Raw genomic sequence first — 20,415 nt, 5'->3', positions numbered from 1 at the left:
AGAACCATCCATGTCGTGCTAACTACAGCAGCAAAAGATAAGATTGACACTGAACAAGGCCAACGTGGTATAAACCAAGACTCTTCTAACTGCAACTGCTTGGTATTTCACCTAAGATAAATTCTAAACGATAAAATAAATACGCTAACTATTTGAAAACAGGCACGCCTTTACCAAACATTTGCAATATTTACAAGAGCACTAGTTTCAGCAAACAGATCAAGTCTGGCAGTAAACATTAGGTGATTGTTAACAACAATGTATGCCATCAAGTTTCTCAAGAGTGTGTGTCGCTCATGTGTCATTATTGGCGGGAACCGCGAAGAGATACCAAATTCAATCGTGAATTTAAGGTTTTAGTATTCTAAGGTTTATCCGTGACCTTTCTTGCTTATGAAGTCTTTCTTTTGTCATAAGTCTCCCGACTGGTCTGACACGGTTCGCCACGAATTTCTTTCTCGTGCCACCCTCTTCATCTCAGAGTAGCATTTGTACCCTATGTCCTCAATTATTTGTTGGGTGGTTTCCAGTCTCTGCTTCCCCTAAAGTTTCTGCCCTCTGTCGCGTCCTCAGGTACCATAGAACTTATTCCCTGATGTCTTAACACACGTCCTATCATCCTTTCTCTTCTTGTCAGTGCTTCCTCTGTGTTGAAGAAAATCGTATTCCTGCGTAGGCTGTTTTATTTTGAAGCAACCTCTTCATTTCATTATTTAGCGATTGGCCAATTTCACCTGTTCTGTCTTACCAAGCTACTATCTCAAACGTGAAACCCATATATAAAAAGTAATAACTCTGACCCTTACGCGGATCTGTCACTTTGTCGTCATACAACACATTAAAATACATTATTCTAACTATTTAAAAAGTATATTTTCATTTTAAGTACGAGAGGCGTCCAATAAGTAATGTAACACTTTTTTCTGAAAGCAGGTTAGTTTTATTCAAGATTCCAGTACACTGTACTATTCCTCACTCTTTTGGCTAAAATTTCCTATTTTTTCAACATAATCTCCGTTCAATGCGATGATCTTACGCCATCTTACTAGGAGAGCCTGTATGGCCGCAAGGTACCACTATACTGGTCAACATCGGGACCAACATCTTGCAACATCAATAACCTCCCCATCATCCGCGTACGGCTTCCTACATAATGCATCCTTCACTGGGCCAAACAGATAGAAGTCGGAAGGTGCGTGATCCGGGCTGTAGGGTGGATAAGGAAGAACAATTTAATGAAATTTGATGAGCTCCTCTCGAGTGCGCAAACTTCTGTGAGGCCTTGCGTTGTCATGGACAAGGAGAAATTTGCATTTTGGTGGCGGCGAACACGACTATGAGGTCGTTTCTTCAGGGCCAGCATGCGGAAGGTCAGATAGGTTTACGCGACCTTGCTGTGATTATGGCAGACGCATCACCCAAGGATTCATCGTGCTTTTGTTCACGGCCAGGTCCCCGTAGACATTCTGCAATCGTCTCTCAATACGAGGGTTGGATCTTAAATAGTGGCAACTATTTATTCACAACCGATACAAAAGAGTTACATGTTTACACCTGTTACTGTCCTTCAAAGTAGTCACCAGCGTTGTGTAGAACCGTTGCCAGCGACGTGGAAGGCGTAGTATACCGTTAGCAGAGCCTGTTCTGTTGATGGTGCGAATGGAGCGGTCTAAAGTTATGGTGATTCTCATGTACAAATGTGATGGTGTTATCCTAACGCATTACGTTCCTCCACGGCAGGCCGTCAGTGCACAGTATTACTGTTTGTTTTTGGAGCATCACCTGCGACCAGCTTTGCGAAAGAAGCTGCGACACTTTCTACGCAACCCACCCTTCATTTTGCACGACAATGCGCGGGCGCATACAGCGCAAGCTGTGGCTTCTCTGTTCGGTCGTTGGGACTGGCAAGTACTGTACCATCCACACTACTCTCCGGAATTAAGTCCTTGTGGCTTTGATTTGATTCCGAAGATGAAGGAAGCACTTCGTGGCATTCGCTTCAGATCTGTTGCAGAGATTCGACAGGCAGTAGACCGCGCCATTCGCGCCATCAACAGAACGCCTTCCATATCGCTGGCAACGAGTTCTACACAACGCTGGTGACTACTTTGAAGGACAGTAACAGGGGTAAACATGTAACTCTTTTCTATCGGTTGTGAGTAAATAGTTGCCACTATTTAAGTTCCAACCCTCGTATCTGTGATGCTCTGATTTTCTTCCAAAAGAAACTCAGTAACAGCTCTCCGCTTGGAGCGTAGCTGCGTTACAGACGCCGTAACCTATCGGAACTTCATGTATCTATAGGGGCTTCAGCGGGAATATTCATCGATGTCTCACAATAAATTCTGCATATTTAACCGAAACTGACAGACAAAAAAGATGGTTGCCTTACTCTCTGAATGCCCCTCGTAGTTACAACAAGGCGCATGAGGTTCGCATTTATCAAAATACAATTTTTACGAAGTTAAAAAAACGTATTTTAATGGTTTGTATGAGGGCACCGAGACAAAATCGTCACAATGGTTGCATTTGTTCCTTTTGTATCAATGAATCTGTTATCTGATATATTAGCCCAAGGGGATGAAATCAGCTATTCACTAAATGATGAAATAAGGTAGTTATTTCAAAATAAAACAGCCCACGCAGGAAAATGACTTTCCTCAACAAGTTCTCAGTGGCTAAGGACACATATATACAAAAGACTATTATTCCACATGTTCCTCTGTCTGCCGATTCAGTAAAGAACTTCCTCATTTCTCATCTTACCAGTTCACCTAATTTTCAACATCCTTATATAGGATCGCAGCTCTAACGCTTCGATTCTATTCCTTCCAAGGGAGCGAAAGAGCGCTGTAGTTGGCACTCTGGATTCGCATTCGAGAGGACGTCGATTCAGATCCCTGTCCAGCCATACAGAATTAGGTTTTCCGTGGTTTTCCTGTATCGCGCCAGTCAAATGCCGGGGTGGTGCCTTTGACAAGGGCACTGTCGATTTCCTTCCTCATCCTTCCGTAATCCGATATCGTATTCCGTCTCTACCACGTTGTCGACAGGACGTTAAACCACAATCTTCCTTCCTTCTTCTTTTCCGGTTGTCCCACAGTCGCTGTTTCACTGCCGTAGAATTCTGTGCTCCAAACATACATTCTCAGAAATTTCTTCCTCCAGTTAAGGTCAATATTTGATATTAGCAGACTTCTTTTGGCCTGTAATGCTCCCTCTGACTGTGCTAGTCTCCTTCTTACATCAACTGCGTTGTTCGTCATGAGCTATTTTGCTTCCACGGCAAAAACATTCCTCAACCTCGTCTACTTCGTGGCCCCGCTAATCTCGTTTCTGCTACTTCTCATCACTTTAATCTTTCTTCTGGTGTTCCTAGTTAGGATCACACTATCTTCTCAAATTCGTCGGTTATTCGCTAAATATTTGACTAACACAATTGCATGAGGGCTTAATTATAATAAAATGCAAATACTTTTGGTAGCTGTCTGTCCGATTATGAAGTCTCGTAAACGGTTGGCCCTGACTAGTATTATTACGCAATCTGACTGCATAGAACAACAACAAAGAATGAAATGGAAATTTTCATTAACACAATTAATTAATTAAGTCCCCAGCAACTATAAAACCTACGAAACCAAAACACAAGTGTCACTGTTCTGTGTGTGGAAGTATGACTCAACGTACGCATCTGGCACGGTTCTTCTTCAACAACACAAGAAATTTTAAATATCACTTATACTGAATTAATTAAAGGAAATAAAAATACCATAATTACTCAAGAAAACCAGAATTACACTCTAATCCCAGAACACAAGCCAGATGCTTTGTTGACTGAACCTGTAATGAAGCATTATTTACGACATTAAATAATGAAAAATAAATCAAGTTTCGTTACCTTCATATATTGACCAAAATCACTCTAATCATTACAATATATCTCCACACCGACTCGCTATTACCACATCTCAACAAGAACTTTTCAGTATCACATCTCAGCAAGCACTCCCTACTAGCACATCTCAACAAACACTCTCTGCTACGAGTTCTTAACAAGCACTGCCCACTACGACATCTCAATAATCGCTGCCAGTGGAGGCGGCGGAACAATACTCTCTAGCGCGATCTCTGGAGCTGTGGCTCAGTGTAGCCACCTTTCACAATCTAGAACGTTATCCGGGACGGTTAATGTTCAGCAGAAGCGAAAGTAAAATTAACTGCCTTCCAAGCAAGCGTAACAGGTCCTTTAATGCTCTCGTAAACGTAAACTCCGTCCGCAGGCGAAAGGGTACCGACCAAGCGCCATTTCATCCTCTGCCAATGGCGTCACCGGATGCGCTGTGAAGGGGCGTGGCGTCAGCACATCGCTCTCTCGGCCGTTGGTTTTCGTAACCTGGAGCCGCTGCTGCTCCGTCACGTGACTACTGAACTCTCCTCGTGAGACTGAGTGCACCCAGTTCCAGTCCTCCCACCAAGAAAAACATTCCTAGCAGGGCCGGGAACTGAAGCCAGGTCCTCAGCATCGCAGTCAACCTCCTGAACATTCAGCTGTAAGGTCGGCGCGCCAGCCATATTCCTGAATCCAATGCGCGGATTCGCTTCGGGTCTGGCTCACTCTACAGTCTCCCAAGCTAGCGCACTGTGCGTTCCGCTACACGAGCAGGATCTCTAATTTTCTCAGAGTAGATAAATGAGTTGTCAGACAGGATCGACTACATCAGCACATTGTTTGCTGACGATGCTGTTGTGCACAGGAAGGTGTCATCAGTGGACGATCGTATTAAATACGAGGGGCGTCCAATAAGTAATACAACACTTTTTTATTATTCAGGAGTCAAATACACCACATTATTCCCCACTCTTTTGCCTACAAAATCCAATTTTGCAACATAATCTCGGTTCAATGCGACGGCCTTACGCCACATTACAGGAAGGGCCTCTATGCCCTTATGGTACCAATCCACTTCTCGACGTCGGAGCCAAGGCCTCTTGTAGTACGAAGGTGGGTCAAATGAAAATCTTAAATACTTTTTTAAATACTATTTCTTGTGCAGAAGTGGTACAAAGCTATATCACATTTCAACATAATCTCTCCCACGCTCAATGCAAGTCCTCCAGCGCTTACAAAGTGCATAAATTCCTCTAGAAAAAAATACTTTCGGTAGTCCGCGCAACCACTCATGCACCGCGTGGCGTACCTCTTCATCAGAACGAAACTTCTTTCCTCCCATTGCATCTTTGAGTGGTCCAAACATATGGAAATCACTTGGGGCAAGGTCTGGCGAGTATGCTGGATGAGGAAGACATTCAAAATGCAGGTCTGTGATTGTTGCAACAGTTGTACGGGCAGTGTGGGGCCATGCATTGTCATGTTGCAGCCGGCCGGTGTGGCCGAGCGGTTCTAGGCGCTTCAGTCTGGAACCGCGCGACCGCTACCGTCGCAGGTTCGAATCCTGCCTCGGGCATGGATGTGTGTGACGCCCATAGGTTAGTTAGGTTTAAGTAATCGTAAGTTCTAGGGGACTAATGACCTGAGATGTTTAGTGCTCAGAGCCATTTGAACCATTCTTTTTTTTTTTTTTTTGTCATGTTGCATAAGGACACCTGCTGACAGCAATCCACGTCGCTTTGATTTGATTGCAGGCCGCAGATGATTTTTTAGGAAATCTGTGTATGGTGCACTGGTGACAGTGGTCCCTCTAGGCATGTAATGCTCCAAAATGACGCCTTTTTCGTCCCAAAAGAGAGTCAGCATAACCTTCCCTGCTGATGGTTCTGTTCGAAACTGCTTTGGTTTTGGTGATGAGGAATGGCGCCATTCCTTGCTCGCTTTCTTCCTTTCCGGTTGTTGCAACATTAGGAAAAGTTCATCTACATTGAGATTTCAGATTTTGCAACATGTTCCAAAGGGATTACCAAAATAGTTTACTATCTTCAGGCATTAAATCTTTTCTCGTTTAAACGGTGCGAAGGTATATATATACCATTAGGCTTCAAAAATGTCACACAAAACAATTTACTCAAAGAGGTTCCAAAGACGATAATGAATAAATTATGAGGAACCAGCCTTGTGTGAGCTAATGGTGCAACCCCGCAGACGCACATTACACTCCGAGGTAGATCTCGGGCACCCGATCCGCGGAGACAATGCGTGAAGTTAACACTGGCTCAACTACAACATACGTAAAACTTCTCTTAAAAAAGACCGGAATAAAACAACAGTTCACTGGCCCATGTCAAAAGTCACTGTATTCAGGGCTAGAACAGAAGCGGGCACGAGAAATTTATTGCTTCAAAACATAAACATTAATCTTAAAAAATTTCATGTTAATCTTAATCAAGCGTGCCGAACAATGCAAAGTATCTTTTCAGTGTGACACGCACCGGCTACCGGTTACCTCAATTGTGAATAAATGCTCGACTCGAAAACTGAAATTAACTACGCCTACAAATAACAAGCACTTCAGCATGTCCGAAGGATTATCGAGCCAACTATTAACTAAAACTTGTCAACAACTGCAAGTTACTAATGCTCCCGCACAACAGTTGTTATTACTATCGAGGGGAGCTCCCTTCTTGACAAATAAAAGTTGAACAGTTAAAGTATAAAATAACACATATAGACTGCAAGAGCCTTTAAAAGAAATTAATCACCAATAACACTGAAAAGACACGACGTAAGAAGATCCCCTGCTATATTTTCCCTTTTAGTTTAACAGGAATTAGCCTTAATAGATCCAGTGGTTTGTTTAAGAGTGAGAGGGTTACGTACGTATGACGAGAGTTCAAAAATAGACGTTACCAAAACACGACCGCAAAACGGACGAGAGCAGCGTGGTCTAGGGCGCCTTGCAATGGTTCGCGCGGCTCCCTACGTCGGAGGTTCGAGTCCTCCCTCGGGCATTGGTGTGTGTGTTGTCCTTACCGTAAGTTAGTTTAAGTTAGATTAGGTTGTGTGTAAGCTTAGGGACCGATGACCTCAGCAGTTTGGCCCCATAGAACTCACCACAAATTTCCGATTTCCAAAACGGACGGCGGGGAGCTGAGCACGAAGCGGTCAAGAATCAGTAAACCAGTGCAGTGTGAGAAAAAGAGCCATCGGCCGGAACGAGTGTCACAGAAATGTCAAAGAACGCTCACCATTAAAACTGGTAGCGTCAGAATCCAATCTCCACTTCGACCACGGATGGCAAGCACTTCGTTTTGACATTGACCATATGCACAGCACGCTAAGCTCACTCAATAGAAATTGCTACTTTATGATTCCACGGAGGGGGTAAGTATGTCTTTGTGCCTTTTTTTTCCTTTTAGTAATTGCCTGCTCAGGCTGGAAAACTGTGAGGTGCACCGAAAGTCCCAGTTTGGGCGCTGTTAATGTTGGCTGTTCAATGGCGTGTCATTTTTTGGTGTCTTTTCCCTGCTTTTTCAATAGCTGTTTCACAAAGGAAGACTGCACTGTAGTTCCTTCTCTAGATTGTCGCACAGATGACAAAATGGTAGATATCGAAATAGGTGACAGATGGATATATGAACAATTAAAATCGCTCAATAGAGGAAAGGCCGCTGGACCTGATGAGACACCAGTTCGATTTTACACAGAGTACGCGAAGGAACTTGCCCCCCTTCTTGCAGCGGTGTTCCGTAGGTCCCTAGAAGAGCGTAACGTTCCAAAAGATTGGAAAAGGGCACAGGTCATCCCCGTTTTCAAGAAGGGACGTCGAACAGATGTGCAGAACTATAGACCTATATCTCTAACGTCGATCAGTTGTAGAATTTTGGAACACGTATTATGTTCAAGTATAATGACTTTTCTGGAGATTAGAAAACTACTCTGCGGGAATCAGCATGGGTTTCCAAAAGACGATCGTGTGAAATCCAGCTCGCGCTATTCGTCCACGAGACTCAGAGGGCTATAGACACGGGTTCCAAAATAGATGCTGTGTTTCTTGGCTTCCGCAAGGCGTTTGATACAGTTCCCCACAGTCGTTTAATGAACAAAGTAAGAGAATATGGACTATCAGACCAATTGCATGATTGGATTGAAGAGTTCCTAGATAATAGAACGCAGCTTGTCATTCTCAATGGAGAGAAGTCTTCCGAAGTAAGAGTGATTTCAGGTGTGCCGCAGGGCAGTGTCGTAGGACCGTTGCTATTCACAATATATATAAATGACCTTGTGGATAACATCGGAAGTTCACTGAGCCTTCTGCGTATGATGCTGTAGTACATCGAGAGGTTGTAACAATGGAAAATGGTACTGAAATGCAGGAGGATCTGCAGCGAATTGACGCATGGTGCAGGGAATGGTAATTGAATCTCAATGTAGACAAGTGTAATGTGCTGCGAATACATAGAAAGAAAGATTCTTTATCATTTAGCTACAATATAGCAGGTTAGCAACTGGAAGCAGTTAATTCCATAAATTATCTGGGGGTAGGCATTAGGAGTGATTTAAAGTGGAATGACCATATAAAATTAATCGTCGGTAAAGTAGATGCCAGACTGAGATTCATTGGAAGAATCCTAAGGAAATGCAATCCGAAAACAAAGGAAGTAGGTTACAGTACACTTGTTCGCCCACTGCTTGAATACTGCTCACCGGTGTGGGATCCGTACCAGATAGGGTCGATAGAAGAGATAGAGAAGATCCTACGGAGAGCAGCGCGCTTCGTTACAGGATCATTTAGTAATCGCGAAAGCGTTACAGAGATGATAGGTAAACTCCAGTGGAAGACTCTGCAAGAGAGACGTTCAGTAGCTCGGTACGGGCTTTTGTTGAAGTCTCGAGAACATAACTTCACCGAGGAGTCAAGCAGTATATTGCTCCCTCCTACGTATATCTCGCAAAGAGACCATGAGGATAAGATCAGAGAGATTAGAGACCACAAAGAGGCATCCCGACAATCTTTCTTTCCACGAACAATACGAGACTGGAATAGAAGCGAGAACCGATAGAGGCACTCAAAGTACCCTCCGCCACACACCGTCAGGTGGCTTGCGGAGTATGGATGTAGATGTAGATGTACTCGGTCTGCTGAAGGTGGTTACACGCGACGGTGTGTATGTATTTGTGTCGGTTTGTGCAGGCCGTGGTGAGCCCGGTGCTGCCGCTGATCGTGTTGGGCGCCATCGGCGTGGTGGGCGGCGCGCTGTCGCTCTACCTGCCCGAGACGCTGGACAAGGAGCTGCCGCAGACGCTGCGCGACGGGGAGCAGTTCGGCCTGGGGCAGCGCCTGCTCGACTTCCCCTGCTGCGGAAAGTGAGTACAGCCTCGTGCCGGCACGGCTTTCCAGTATCCACCACCTAGTCCGGATGGAGAAAGGGGCAGCGGCTGATCAGTGTATCAAAGTTAAAGGTAAAACTTTCCGCCGCGTGTTTGAATCGCTTCATTTACGAGGGTCACTCCAAAAGAAATGCACACTTTTTTTTGAAAATTCATCTTGTATTCTACATTTTTGAAAGTCTTACAGTGTATAGATACATCCTTTAGGAACAATATTTTCATTGTAACTTCCTGGCAGATTAAAACTGTGTGCCCGACCGAGACCCGAACTCGGGACCTTTGCCTTTCGCGGGCAAGTGCTCTACCACCTGAGCTACCGAAGCACAACTCGCGCCCGCTACTCTGTAAAGCTTCTGTAAACTTTGGAAGGTAGGAGACGAGATACTGGCAGAAGTACAGCTGTGAGGACCGGATTTGAGTCGTGCTTCGGTAGCGCAGGTGGTAGAGCACTTGCCCACGAAAGGCAAAGGTCCCGAGTTCGAGTCTCGGTCGGGCACACAATTTTAATCTGCCAGGAAGTTTCATATCAGCGCACACACCACTGCAGAGTGAAAATCACATTCTGGAAACATCCCCCAGGCTGTGGCTAAGCCATGTCTCCGCAATATCCTTTCTTTCAGGAGTGCTAGTTCTGCATGGTTCGCAGGAGAGCTTCTGTAAAGTTTGGAAGGTAGGAGACGAGATACTGGCAGAAGTAGAGCTGTGAGCACCGGGCGTGAGTCGTGCTTCGGTAGCTCAGGTGGTAGAGCACTTGCCCGCGAAAGGCAAAGGTCCCGAGTTCGAGTCTCGGTCGGGCACACAGTTTTAATCTGCCAGGAAGTTTCATATCAGCGCACACTCCGCTGCAGAGTGAAAATCTCATTCTGGAAACATCCCCCATGCTGTAGGTAAGCCATGTCTCCGCAATATCCTTTCTTTCAGGAGTGCTAGTTCTGCATGGTTCGCAGGAGAGCTTCTGTAAAGTTTGGAATAGGAGACGAGATACTGGCAGTAGTAAAGCTGTGAGGACCGGGCGTAAGTCGTGCTTCGGTAGCTCAGGTGGTAGAGCACTTGCCCGCGAAAGGCAAAGGTCCCGAGTTCGAGTCTCGGTCGGGCACACAGTTTTAATCTGCCAGGAAGTTTCATATCAGCGCAAACTCCGCTGCAGTGAAAATCTCATTCTAGAATATTTTCATTTCTCCACATAATTTCCATCCCTCTCAACTGCCTTACGCCATCTTGGAACCAGCGCCTGTATACCCGCACGGTAAAATTCTGGACAAACCTGTAGGATCCACCATTTGGCAGCGTGCACAAGGGAGTCATCATGTTCAAACCTTGTTCCACGAAGAGAGCCTTTCAGTTTCCCAAAGAGATGATAGTCACATGGAGCAAGGTCAGGACTGTAAGGCGGTTGTTTCAGTGTTGTCCATCCGAGTTTTGTGATCGCTCCCATGATTTTTTGACTGACATGTGGCCGTGCATTGTCGTGCAACAACAAAACATCCTGCTTTTGCCGATGTGGTCGAACACGACTCAGTCGAGCTTGAAGTTTCTTCACTGTCGTCACACATGCATCACAATTTATGGTGGTTCCACTTGGCATGATGTCCACAAGAAAGAGTCCTTCGGAATCGAAAAACACCGTAGCCATAACTCTTCCAGCAGAAGGTGTGGCTTTGAATTTTTTGTTTTTCTTGGGTGAATTCGCATGAAGCCACTCCACTGATTGCCTCTTCGTCTGGTGAAAAATGATGGAGCCGTGTTTCATCACCTCTCACAATTTTTCCAAGAAATTCATCTCCGCCATTCTCGTACTGTTCCAAAATTTTGCTGCATACCGTTTTTCTTGTTTCTTTGTGAGCCACTGTCAACACCCTGGGAACCCACTTGGCACAAACCTTCTTTAACGCCAACACTTTCAGTATTCTGCAAACACTTCCTTCCCCTACTCCAACTTAGCGCGACAATTCGTTCACTGTGATGTGTCCATCAGCAGTCACCAGTTCTGCACATTGTCTGGAGTGTGTGCAGTACGAGGCCTGCCGCTGCGAGGACACTCCTTAATATTGCTGTGCCCGTTTTCATCACGTAACCTGCTTGCACGACTAACTGTACTGCGATCAACAGCAGCATCCCCATACACATTTTTCAACCTCTTGTGGATGTTTCCCACTGTCTCGTTTTCAGAGCACAGGAATTCTATGACAGCACGTTGCTTCTGACGAACGGCAAGTGTAGCAGCCATCTTGAAGACGTGCTGTGACGGCGCCACTCACGGGAAAAGGTTGAACTAAGTTTGAAAACAAGCGGGAAGGATGTATCTACACACTGTAAAACTTTCACATATGCAGAATGAAAACTGTATTTTTACAAAAATAGTGTGCATTGCTTTTGGAGTGACCCTCGTAGAAGCGACAGATTACGGTGCCATACTGTACCGTCAATAGAGGGGCCTGATATCGGTGAAGTGTGTCACCGAAATCTGTGGAATGTAAATAAAGAGATTCAAGCACGGGCTGAAAGTGTTACCATTAATTCTCAAATCTTGCTTTGCAGACACTATATCCAGTTAGAAAGGTGTCCCTACGTGTGTCTGTTTCTTTCTCCAGTTTAGCTTGTCAAATGTGTCTGTGTGTTTGTGTGTCTGTGCGTTTGTGTGTGTGTGTGTGTGTGTGTGTGTGTGTGTGTGTGATAGCGGTAATAGCAGCATATAACCTGTCTTCGGTTATAACTGATTTTTTCATCTCCAGATTAACCTTTCCATTAAAACTACTCCAAATACCCGATTCCTGAAATAACCATTTTTTATTGCTTATTTTCAGCGATAAACGTATAGTTTGAACAAAGGTCGAATAATTCTAATGAAGGTGAAAGAGTAGATCTCGATCGATATGAGATTGAGGGTGAGACCTGGTGGTCAAGGAAGGCGGGATTCGGTTACGCCGGCCACTGTGGCCGAGCCGTTCTAGGCGCTTCAGTCCGGAACCGCGCTGCTGCTACAGTTGCAGGTTCGAATCCTGCCTCGGGCATGGATGTGTGTCATGTCTTTAGGTTAGTTAGGTTTAAGTAGTTCTAAGTTCTAGGGGACTGATGACCACAGATGTTAAGTCCCATAGTGCTCAGAGCCATTTGATTTTTTTTCTGGGGGACGGATGACCTCAGATGTTAAGTCCCATAGTGCTCAGAGCCATTTGATTTTTTTTCTGGGGGACGGATGACCTCAGATGTTAAGTCCCATAGTGCTCAGAGCCATTTGAACCATTTTTTGATTCGGTTACGATTGTGGTCGGGGCCATAATCAGTTACTATTGGTTGGCCTTTCTTTTAATCACACACAATTTATTTAAAATCAACAACAAATTAAAATAATGGCAATAATTTAAGAATTGTTTAACGGCTGAAGGGCTTGATGGCAATAAATTAAGAACTGATTAAACTTGCAGCAACTTACAATTACAGTTATTAAAATATTAACGACAACTGACTAATGTCTTAAAGCTCTCTGCCAAAATACAATTGCGAAATTAAAATTATAAGAGAAGTAACGACACTCACGGCTGAAGACCTTCATGGCAATAAATTAAGAATTGTTTAACTTGTTGCAATTTACAAACTACAGTTATTAAAATATTGAAAATAAATGACCAAGGTCTTAAAGGTTAACTGCTGAAATACAATTGCCACATTAGTATTTTAAAAAAAGTAGCGACAGTCACGGCTGAAGGCCTTTAACGCCAAGAATGGCAATTATTAAAAAATTTAATAAACATAATGTCAAACAGCAAGACAATAGCAAAAGTTAATGTAAAAGACGGGCAACTGATCAGCAAACAAGTGAGACAAAAGATAGTCAACTTGGTAGCACAACTGTTTAAACGTGCTGTAACGCCACGAATGGCAATTATATTTAAAAAATTTAGAAACATACAATAAAGCAGCGTCCGAAAGGAGAAAGGAGCCACTTCTACTAGAGTAGAAGAAGCACCAACCGACCTACAAATCAAGGAAACCGTCAAAACTACACACATTACCGGACAGCAGCGGCAAGGCGAGGAAACGTGCACTGCCGTTACATACACTAACCACCAAGACAGGTAACTGGAGCGTTAGCAGGCAGGGAAACTTAAACAAAGAGTAACACATAGACTGCAGCAATTAGTAACAAGAAGTCGCTGCTCTTCATCTCAGCGACACTGCGAACAGCAACACGAACCAAAGTCAAAGCGCGAGATCTCACAGTGGTGGAGGTTTCACTACTAGGATTACAATCCACTCAACCTAAAGCTTGTTGGATCCGGTTGACGACCAGGTCGTGTACCCACGCGACCACAGCCCACAGACCACGTCCCGGGGTGTTCTCGCACTGCACTCTTGGCTCCTCCGCAGTCCCCAACCGAACTGCTCACTGACACAAACCAGAAGAACAAAGACGTCAGTCACCCCAGAGATGGGGCCACAGTTACTACATACCGATAACGCCGCTGCTGCCACTAGCGGACAGGCAACACTTGCGAAACCAAGTGGCGCCAGTCAACACAAGAAGAAGACCAGCAACCGCAACCACGTCAACTAAACGATACAGTCTGCCGTCCAACAGAGGATGGAAACCTGCAACAGCACCAACGCAAGCCGCGGCACAGGTCAGAGGCTGTGGCAGTAATTGGTCACTGTATCTCCAGCAAGGAAGAATAGCACGGCGATGGAGAGAGCGGATGGTCGCAAGTACATGACTTCCTTGCATCGATACTTTTGGATATCAATTTCTCACGTTGAAGCGACCACAAAATTAAAGGTTCAGTTATTATACCAAGTCATGGGTATATCAATCAAATATATCTTCTCTTTCAAGGGACGTTGTCGATGTTTCCTCCTTATATGACGTCGCAAGTTTTTAGTCCCTACTCCCGGTTTTTGCCCTTTGAAGCAGGTGGAGCTTCACTGTTATCAAACGTCGTAAAATACTTCCAGACTAGGGATGGTGGCATTCTGCAGTACAACGGATGTCGGCGGACGATGATCAAAAACTATTGAGTGGACCAAGTGGTGCACACTGCACGAGCACGTATACAGTCTGATACGCCACACCACACGGCAACATGTACATTACTGTCTCAGCAATCCTGTATCGATTCTTTTGTCACTATCAGTTTCAGACTGTCGGCGTTCTTATTACAGTAGCACTTATCGTGATTCCGTTTTCTGTAATAACACAATATTTCGAAGCAATGGAAATTTAAGAATAAACATTGTTGTTGTTGTTGTTGTGGTCTTCAGTCCTGAGACTGGTTTGATGCACCTCTCCATGCTACTCTATCCTGTGCAAGCTTCTTCATCTCCCAGTACCTACTGCAGCCTACATCCTTCTGAATCTGCTTAGTGTATTCATCTCTTGATCTCCTTCTTCGATTTTTACCCTCCACGCTGCCCTCCAATACTAAATTGGTGATTCCTCGATGTCTCAGAACATGTCCTACCAACCGATCACTTCTTCTAGTCAAGTTGTGCCAGAAACTCCTCTTCTCGCCAATTCTACATGGCTACACTCCATACAAATACTTTCAGAAACGACTTCCTGACATTTAAATCTATACTCGATGTTAACAAATTTTTCTTTCTTCTTCAGAAACGGTTTCCTTGCCACTGCCAGTCTACATTTTATATCCTCTCTACTTCGACCATCATCAGTTATTTTACTCCCCAAATATCAAAACTCCTTTACTACTTTAAGTGTCTCATTTCCTAATCTAATTCCCTCAGCATCACCCGACTTAATTCGACTACATTCCATTATCCTCGTTTTGCTTTTGTTGATGTTCATCTTATACCCTCCTTTGAAGACACTGTCCATTCCGTTCAACTGCGCTTCCAAGTCCTTTGCTGTCTCTGACAGAATTACAATGTCATCGGCGAACCTCAAAGTTTTTATTTCTTCTCCATGAATTTTAATACCTACTCCGAACTTTTCTTTTGTTTCCCTTACTGCTTGCTCAATATACAGATTGAATAACATCGGGGAGAGGCTACAACCCTGTCTCACTCCCTTCCCAACCACTGCTTCCCTTACATGCCCCTCGACTCTTATAACTGCCATCTGGTTTCTGTACAAATTGTAAATAGCCTTTCGCTCCCTGTATTTTACCCCTGCCATCTACAGAATTTGAAAGAGAGTATTCCAATCAACATTGTCAAAAGCTTTCTCTAAGTCTACAAATGCTAGAAACGTAGGTTTGCCTTTCCTTAACCTTTCTTCTAAGATAAGTCGTAGGGTCAGTATTGCCTCCCGTGTTCCAACATTTCTACGGAATCCAAACTGATCTTCCCCGAGGTCGGCTTCTATCAGTTTTTCCATTCATCTGTTAAGAATTCGTTTTAGTATTTTGCAGCTGTGACTTATTAAACTGATAGTTCGGTAATTTTCACATCTGTCAACACCTGCTTTCTTTGGGATTAGAATTATTATATTTTTCTTGAAGTCTGTGGGTATTTCGCCTGCCTCGTACATCTTGCTCACCAGTTTGCTCGTTTGCAAAAGAAAAAAAGTCTGATTTGAAAACAAAAAATTTAGCACTGCTGCTGTGGTAAATTGAAATGCTGTTTTTTTATCCGTCACTAGTAAAGATGAAAAAAGCTGTTATAACTGAGACCAAACAAATACCGAAAAGTAGCAGTTATTCAGGACAAAAGTTCCAGTATCGGTTTTCCCAATCCTTAATAAGTGTGTATGTGTGTGTGTGTGTGTGTGTGTGTGTGTGTGTGTGTGTGTGCCGGCCGAAGTGGCCGTGCGGTTAAAGGCGCTATGGTCTGGAACCGCAAGACCGCTACGGTCGCAGGTTCGAATCCTGCCTCGGGCATGGATGTTTGTGATGTCCTTAGGTTAGTTAGGTTTAACTAGTTCTAAGTTCTAGGGGACTAATGACCTCAGCAGTTGAGTCCCATAGTGCTCAGAGCCATTTGAACCATTTGTGTGTGTGTGTGTGTGTGTGTGTGTGTGTGTGTGTGTGTGTGTGTGTGTTTTGGTGGGTATGGGTGGGCCAATAGCTAGTTGGGCAGATGGGGAGATTTATGGGTGAGTGGGCATGTGGGACTTTTCGTGTGTTGGAGAGTGGAAGTGGTGAGTGTGGTTGTTAAGAAGTGTGGTAGTGTTGGTGTATGGAGGTGTCCGTGTGTGGGAATATTGAAGTGTGGGAGTTTTAGAGTATGGGAATATGGGAGTGTGGATGTGCGGGAGTGTGAAAGTTCTTTGGTTGTGTGAACGTTGTGTGGTAGTTTGGGAATAACTGTTCACGTAAACTTGGAATTTGAATACAGATATTCTGTAATTTTAGATTGTTGCAAACGCAATATAACAGAGACTGACTGACGCCTGTGCTGTGTGTCCACAGAAAACCAGAAGCGAAGGACGCAGCAGCGGCGGTGGAGACGGGCAAAGAGGCGTCACCGCCGGCCAGCCCGTTCCAGCGAGGCCTGGGCAACCGCGCCTCGCTGCGAGCCTCCATCCGCGGGGAGACGTACCGCTCCAGTATGATCCTGCGCTCCTCCGTGCGCTCGCGCCGCGCCGCCTCGCCGCCAGATGCCAGCACCGCCGCAGGCGCAAGCGTAGGCGCCGCCACGCAGCCCGACGCCGTCTGATGAGGCGGAGCAGACCAGACACCCCTCTAGCGTCGCTGCGACGCAGCATTCCGAGCAGTTAACGCTTGCCGTCCTCTGCTCTCCCTTGTCCTCTCCATGGCTGTCTCGGGCTATATCGGTGGAAGAATAACCAGCGTATGGATCTCTCGTACACCAGTCTCTGATTCGAGCCACAGCTGACGCTAGCGTTTTCAGTTACTAACATCCACGCCCTCCCTTCTCCTTTCACGTTTAGGAATGTGGGTGGAATAAAGGTTTATATAGATTCACTATTTTTGCCGTAAGGTCCCATCGGCCTTCGCAGCGGACTGATCATTCTCTGCAAAAAGCATCATTGCATGTCAGCATGCACACCGCTCTCCCGATCCTTAATTTCTTATTTAGGACCAAAGCCACAACTGCTCCTTCAAGCAGCTCCTCAGTTATTGCCAAGGAGCTAAGCGGAAGGGCCTCCCACCAATGGAAACTTCTCATCAGTACCGGAAATGAAATCCGGTTAAAGAGGTGCGGTCAAGTGTCCTAGTTGCTCGACTGTGGCGGTGGACAACATTCTGATATGCTTCCCAAAAATTTATCATTTACAACGTCAGGTGTGTGCCTACCCCGCCGCTAGAATTATTTTTCAGAGCAAGACAGAAATCGATGTTTTAAGCACATACGCAGATGCAATTTTCTTCTTTTATGAGCTTACGATTGCGTTCCTTTCATATATTTTCTGAGTCGGAGTCTGCACCATTTAATATTCACAGTCAGTGTTACAGAGCGTATTACTATATCTTTAAACTGAATATTGTATCAAACATGAAACCATACAGTCTATGCGTTGACCATAAAAGATGCGTGTGGACTCAGGAAAAGTGATACATTTCTTTCGTTTCGCGTCGGTCCTACACACGATCTATTTAATCTGAAGACTGCAAAATTTATATCAGTCAATGCTCACGGATGCTCACCGCCAATAACATGGCAAATATAAACAACTTAGTTCGAAAGACTAGAAGCCACCGGTGATAGAGTATCGTGCTTTCAACATCTTTGATAGAATTGTGGGATTTAATGTCTCTGTGGCTGCATAAGTTTTCTCGCTGACAGAATATAATATTTTGATCGGATTGGACAATGTTGTTAGGCAAAGTTTCACTACCTTTACCAATGTTCTCAGAGCTGTTTAACATGTTACTGGAACAAAGTGTATACGAAAAGAAAGGACTGGCCCTCCTGTAGGTATTATTTCGTAGAGTAGGCCAACTAAAATTCGTATAAGAATACGTACACGCAGATAACTTTTCTCCTCAGAAAACTGCCTATTGCTCTGTATATCTGGATGTATTTCGTAGTCACCAGAGGCACCGCCGAAGAGCGAAGTTGATATTTAATTGTAAAAGCGAAATTAAAAACTTTTTGCTTCATCTAAACAAAATGTGATTAGCATTTCTGGAAAATATCATCGTCTATACTGTAGCGATAGTATTTGGCACAGTCAGATGACAAATGCAAAGCACGCATGCGAAATATTAGCACAAGAAGTTAACCTGCGTATTACTTTGCGCCCAAAATCCCACTCATCACTCAGTATGCTTGGAAAGCCTGGAAGTTCACTGTGTGAGTGAGAAGCATCTGAAGCTAAACTGTAAAATCTCGCGTGGAAGCCAAATCACAATGTTTCGACTGGATTGTCCTACGACACACATCAGCATTACTTAGGTTACTAGACTACTCTGATCTTCTCACTAAACATAATTTCTCAAAAGTAAGATTGCTCCGTAAAACAAGTGCTTTTCTTCTCCCCTGACGTCGTACAGTTCTGCCACAGATTCTTTAGTTTTCGTGCACAACATTCATACGCTTAACATCTCAGCTATCAACGATTTCTTCGTATCTTTTCTTCATTTTTGTAACACACGCGTGTTTTTCTCAGGGTGCTATGAAGGCAACTGAGCACGAAGTTACATTTGAACATTTATCTCCCACGGTGTTCCATTTACGGAATGAACGCAGACTGCTATGCCATCAGTGGTAGCTATCTAGCTTAATCAGGAAACTACTGAACATTCTAGTTCTCTGGCTTTCGAGCAGCAAGCCCTTTCGAGAGATCGAGGGTCGTCCCAGTGTAGCATGACAATTCCTCAGAGTTTCCCATAGTTGATGCTCAGTTCTGGCACAACTGAAACGACCTCGCAGTGTGTGTTATGAGAGTTTGACTACTTCCTTTACGTGTCTATATTTTTCTTCTCTTGCCTCTATGCAGTCTATGGAAAAGAAGTCACATGCTCACTCTAACATACTATTGTTGCACATATCCTCAGGTTATCATTTGTGGTGGCATGTATTTGCTGTTACTTAAAAATTGTTGTGAGGATACCATCTCGAATTAACGACTGGTGACAAAGAATGCGTGATCGAGGAACATGTGTTGATGCGCCGAGACCCTACGTTTGCCCTATGCTACACCATTGCCCATCAGACGTTCCGGCAACTCGTTCTGTGAAATTCGATCGACCTCCATCGCACAATGGGTAGTCAGAGCGATGAGCTAGAGACAGATCTAAGTACAGTATTGTTCCTGTAACTGGACGTAAGACGTCCAAGAGATACGCCGCAATTCTTGTGGTTAGAGACACTAGTCATTTTATGTATTTAAAAAATTCTAATATTTAAATGTAAAAACTGAAACTGTGTTTGTTATTCAAAGGATAAATTTGGAGATTACTACAAAGATTTTCTGTATATATGTGTACTTATATTATTTAAAAATTATAAATGCTTCAAATGATGAAGACATATAAGATAAATAAAAGAAATATAATCTATTTTCCTGAAATATCATTTATACAGTTATTTCTAGAAAGTAACAGATTATCTGATGATAATGTAATGATAAATTGTTCAGTAACGATGTATGTCACCTCACGATAACTCAGTTGCTTAGAATACTACAGATGATAGGAAAATTGTATGTATACATCAAAAACTTGTCATTAATATTCATCGTAGAATATGCTCCAGTAAGGGGATAGGAACGTGTGATCTCACTATGAATAACACTTAGAAAAACGTTTGGGGACGAGTTTCTCACGCTAAAACGAGGGGGAAAAGGCCACGTAGGCGTATGTATGGAGATACTTCGTTCTTCAGAATGACTGTACTTGGTTCATTATGCGTTTACAATCGTCAGCTTGTAGGAATTACTTAAAATTTAGATTAAAACAACTGAGAGGAAGCGCTTGAAATGGTTTCATCCTTTTTGTAAACTAGTTGGTTATGAACTTGTCAGATCATGCTCTCTCCCACCATCCCAAAAGCCATTCAAACGGTGTCGATTAATTTTGTAGGCTTCTGTGACATTTCAAAAAAGAGTCTCATCGTTAGGATGTGCACTGAAAAATAACTAATCCTTCACCGTTAATGTAGTCACTAATAATATTTCCCATCTTAGGGAACCGTGACCTCTGTCATATTAAAAGTTACATTCTGTTCTAAACAAGTTAACTGACATATTGCAATTGCGTGAGTGCTGAGTT

General features: G+C 44.0%; 1 protein-coding gene across 1 annotated transcript in view; it reads left to right on the top strand.

Moving 5' to 3' along the window:
- Positions 1–19,704, top strand: part of LOC126237261 (organic cation transporter protein-like) — a 177,893-nt gene extending 158,189 nt beyond the window's left edge. Inside the window, exons 9-10 of the mRNA XM_049947185.1 lie at positions 9,087–9,259; positions 16,648–19,704. Coding sequence (XP_049803142.1) covers positions 9,087–9,259; positions 16,648–16,894 — 420 coding nt within the window. The 3' untranslated portion in view covers positions 16,895–19,704. The remainder of the gene's footprint in view (positions 1–9,086; positions 9,260–16,647) is intronic.
- Positions 19,705–20,415: the final 711 nt, after the last annotated feature.

The sequence above is a fragment of the Schistocerca nitens genome, chromosome 2, assembly GCF_023898315.1.
Source record: "Schistocerca nitens isolate TAMUIC-IGC-003100 chromosome 2, iqSchNite1.1, whole genome shotgun sequence".
In the NCBI taxonomy this organism is placed as follows: Eukaryota; Metazoa; Arthropoda; class Insecta; order Orthoptera; family Acrididae; genus Schistocerca; species Schistocerca nitens.
The sequence above is the reverse complement of the archived record's forward strand: the minus strand, read 5'-3'. Positions and strand labels throughout refer to the sequence as shown.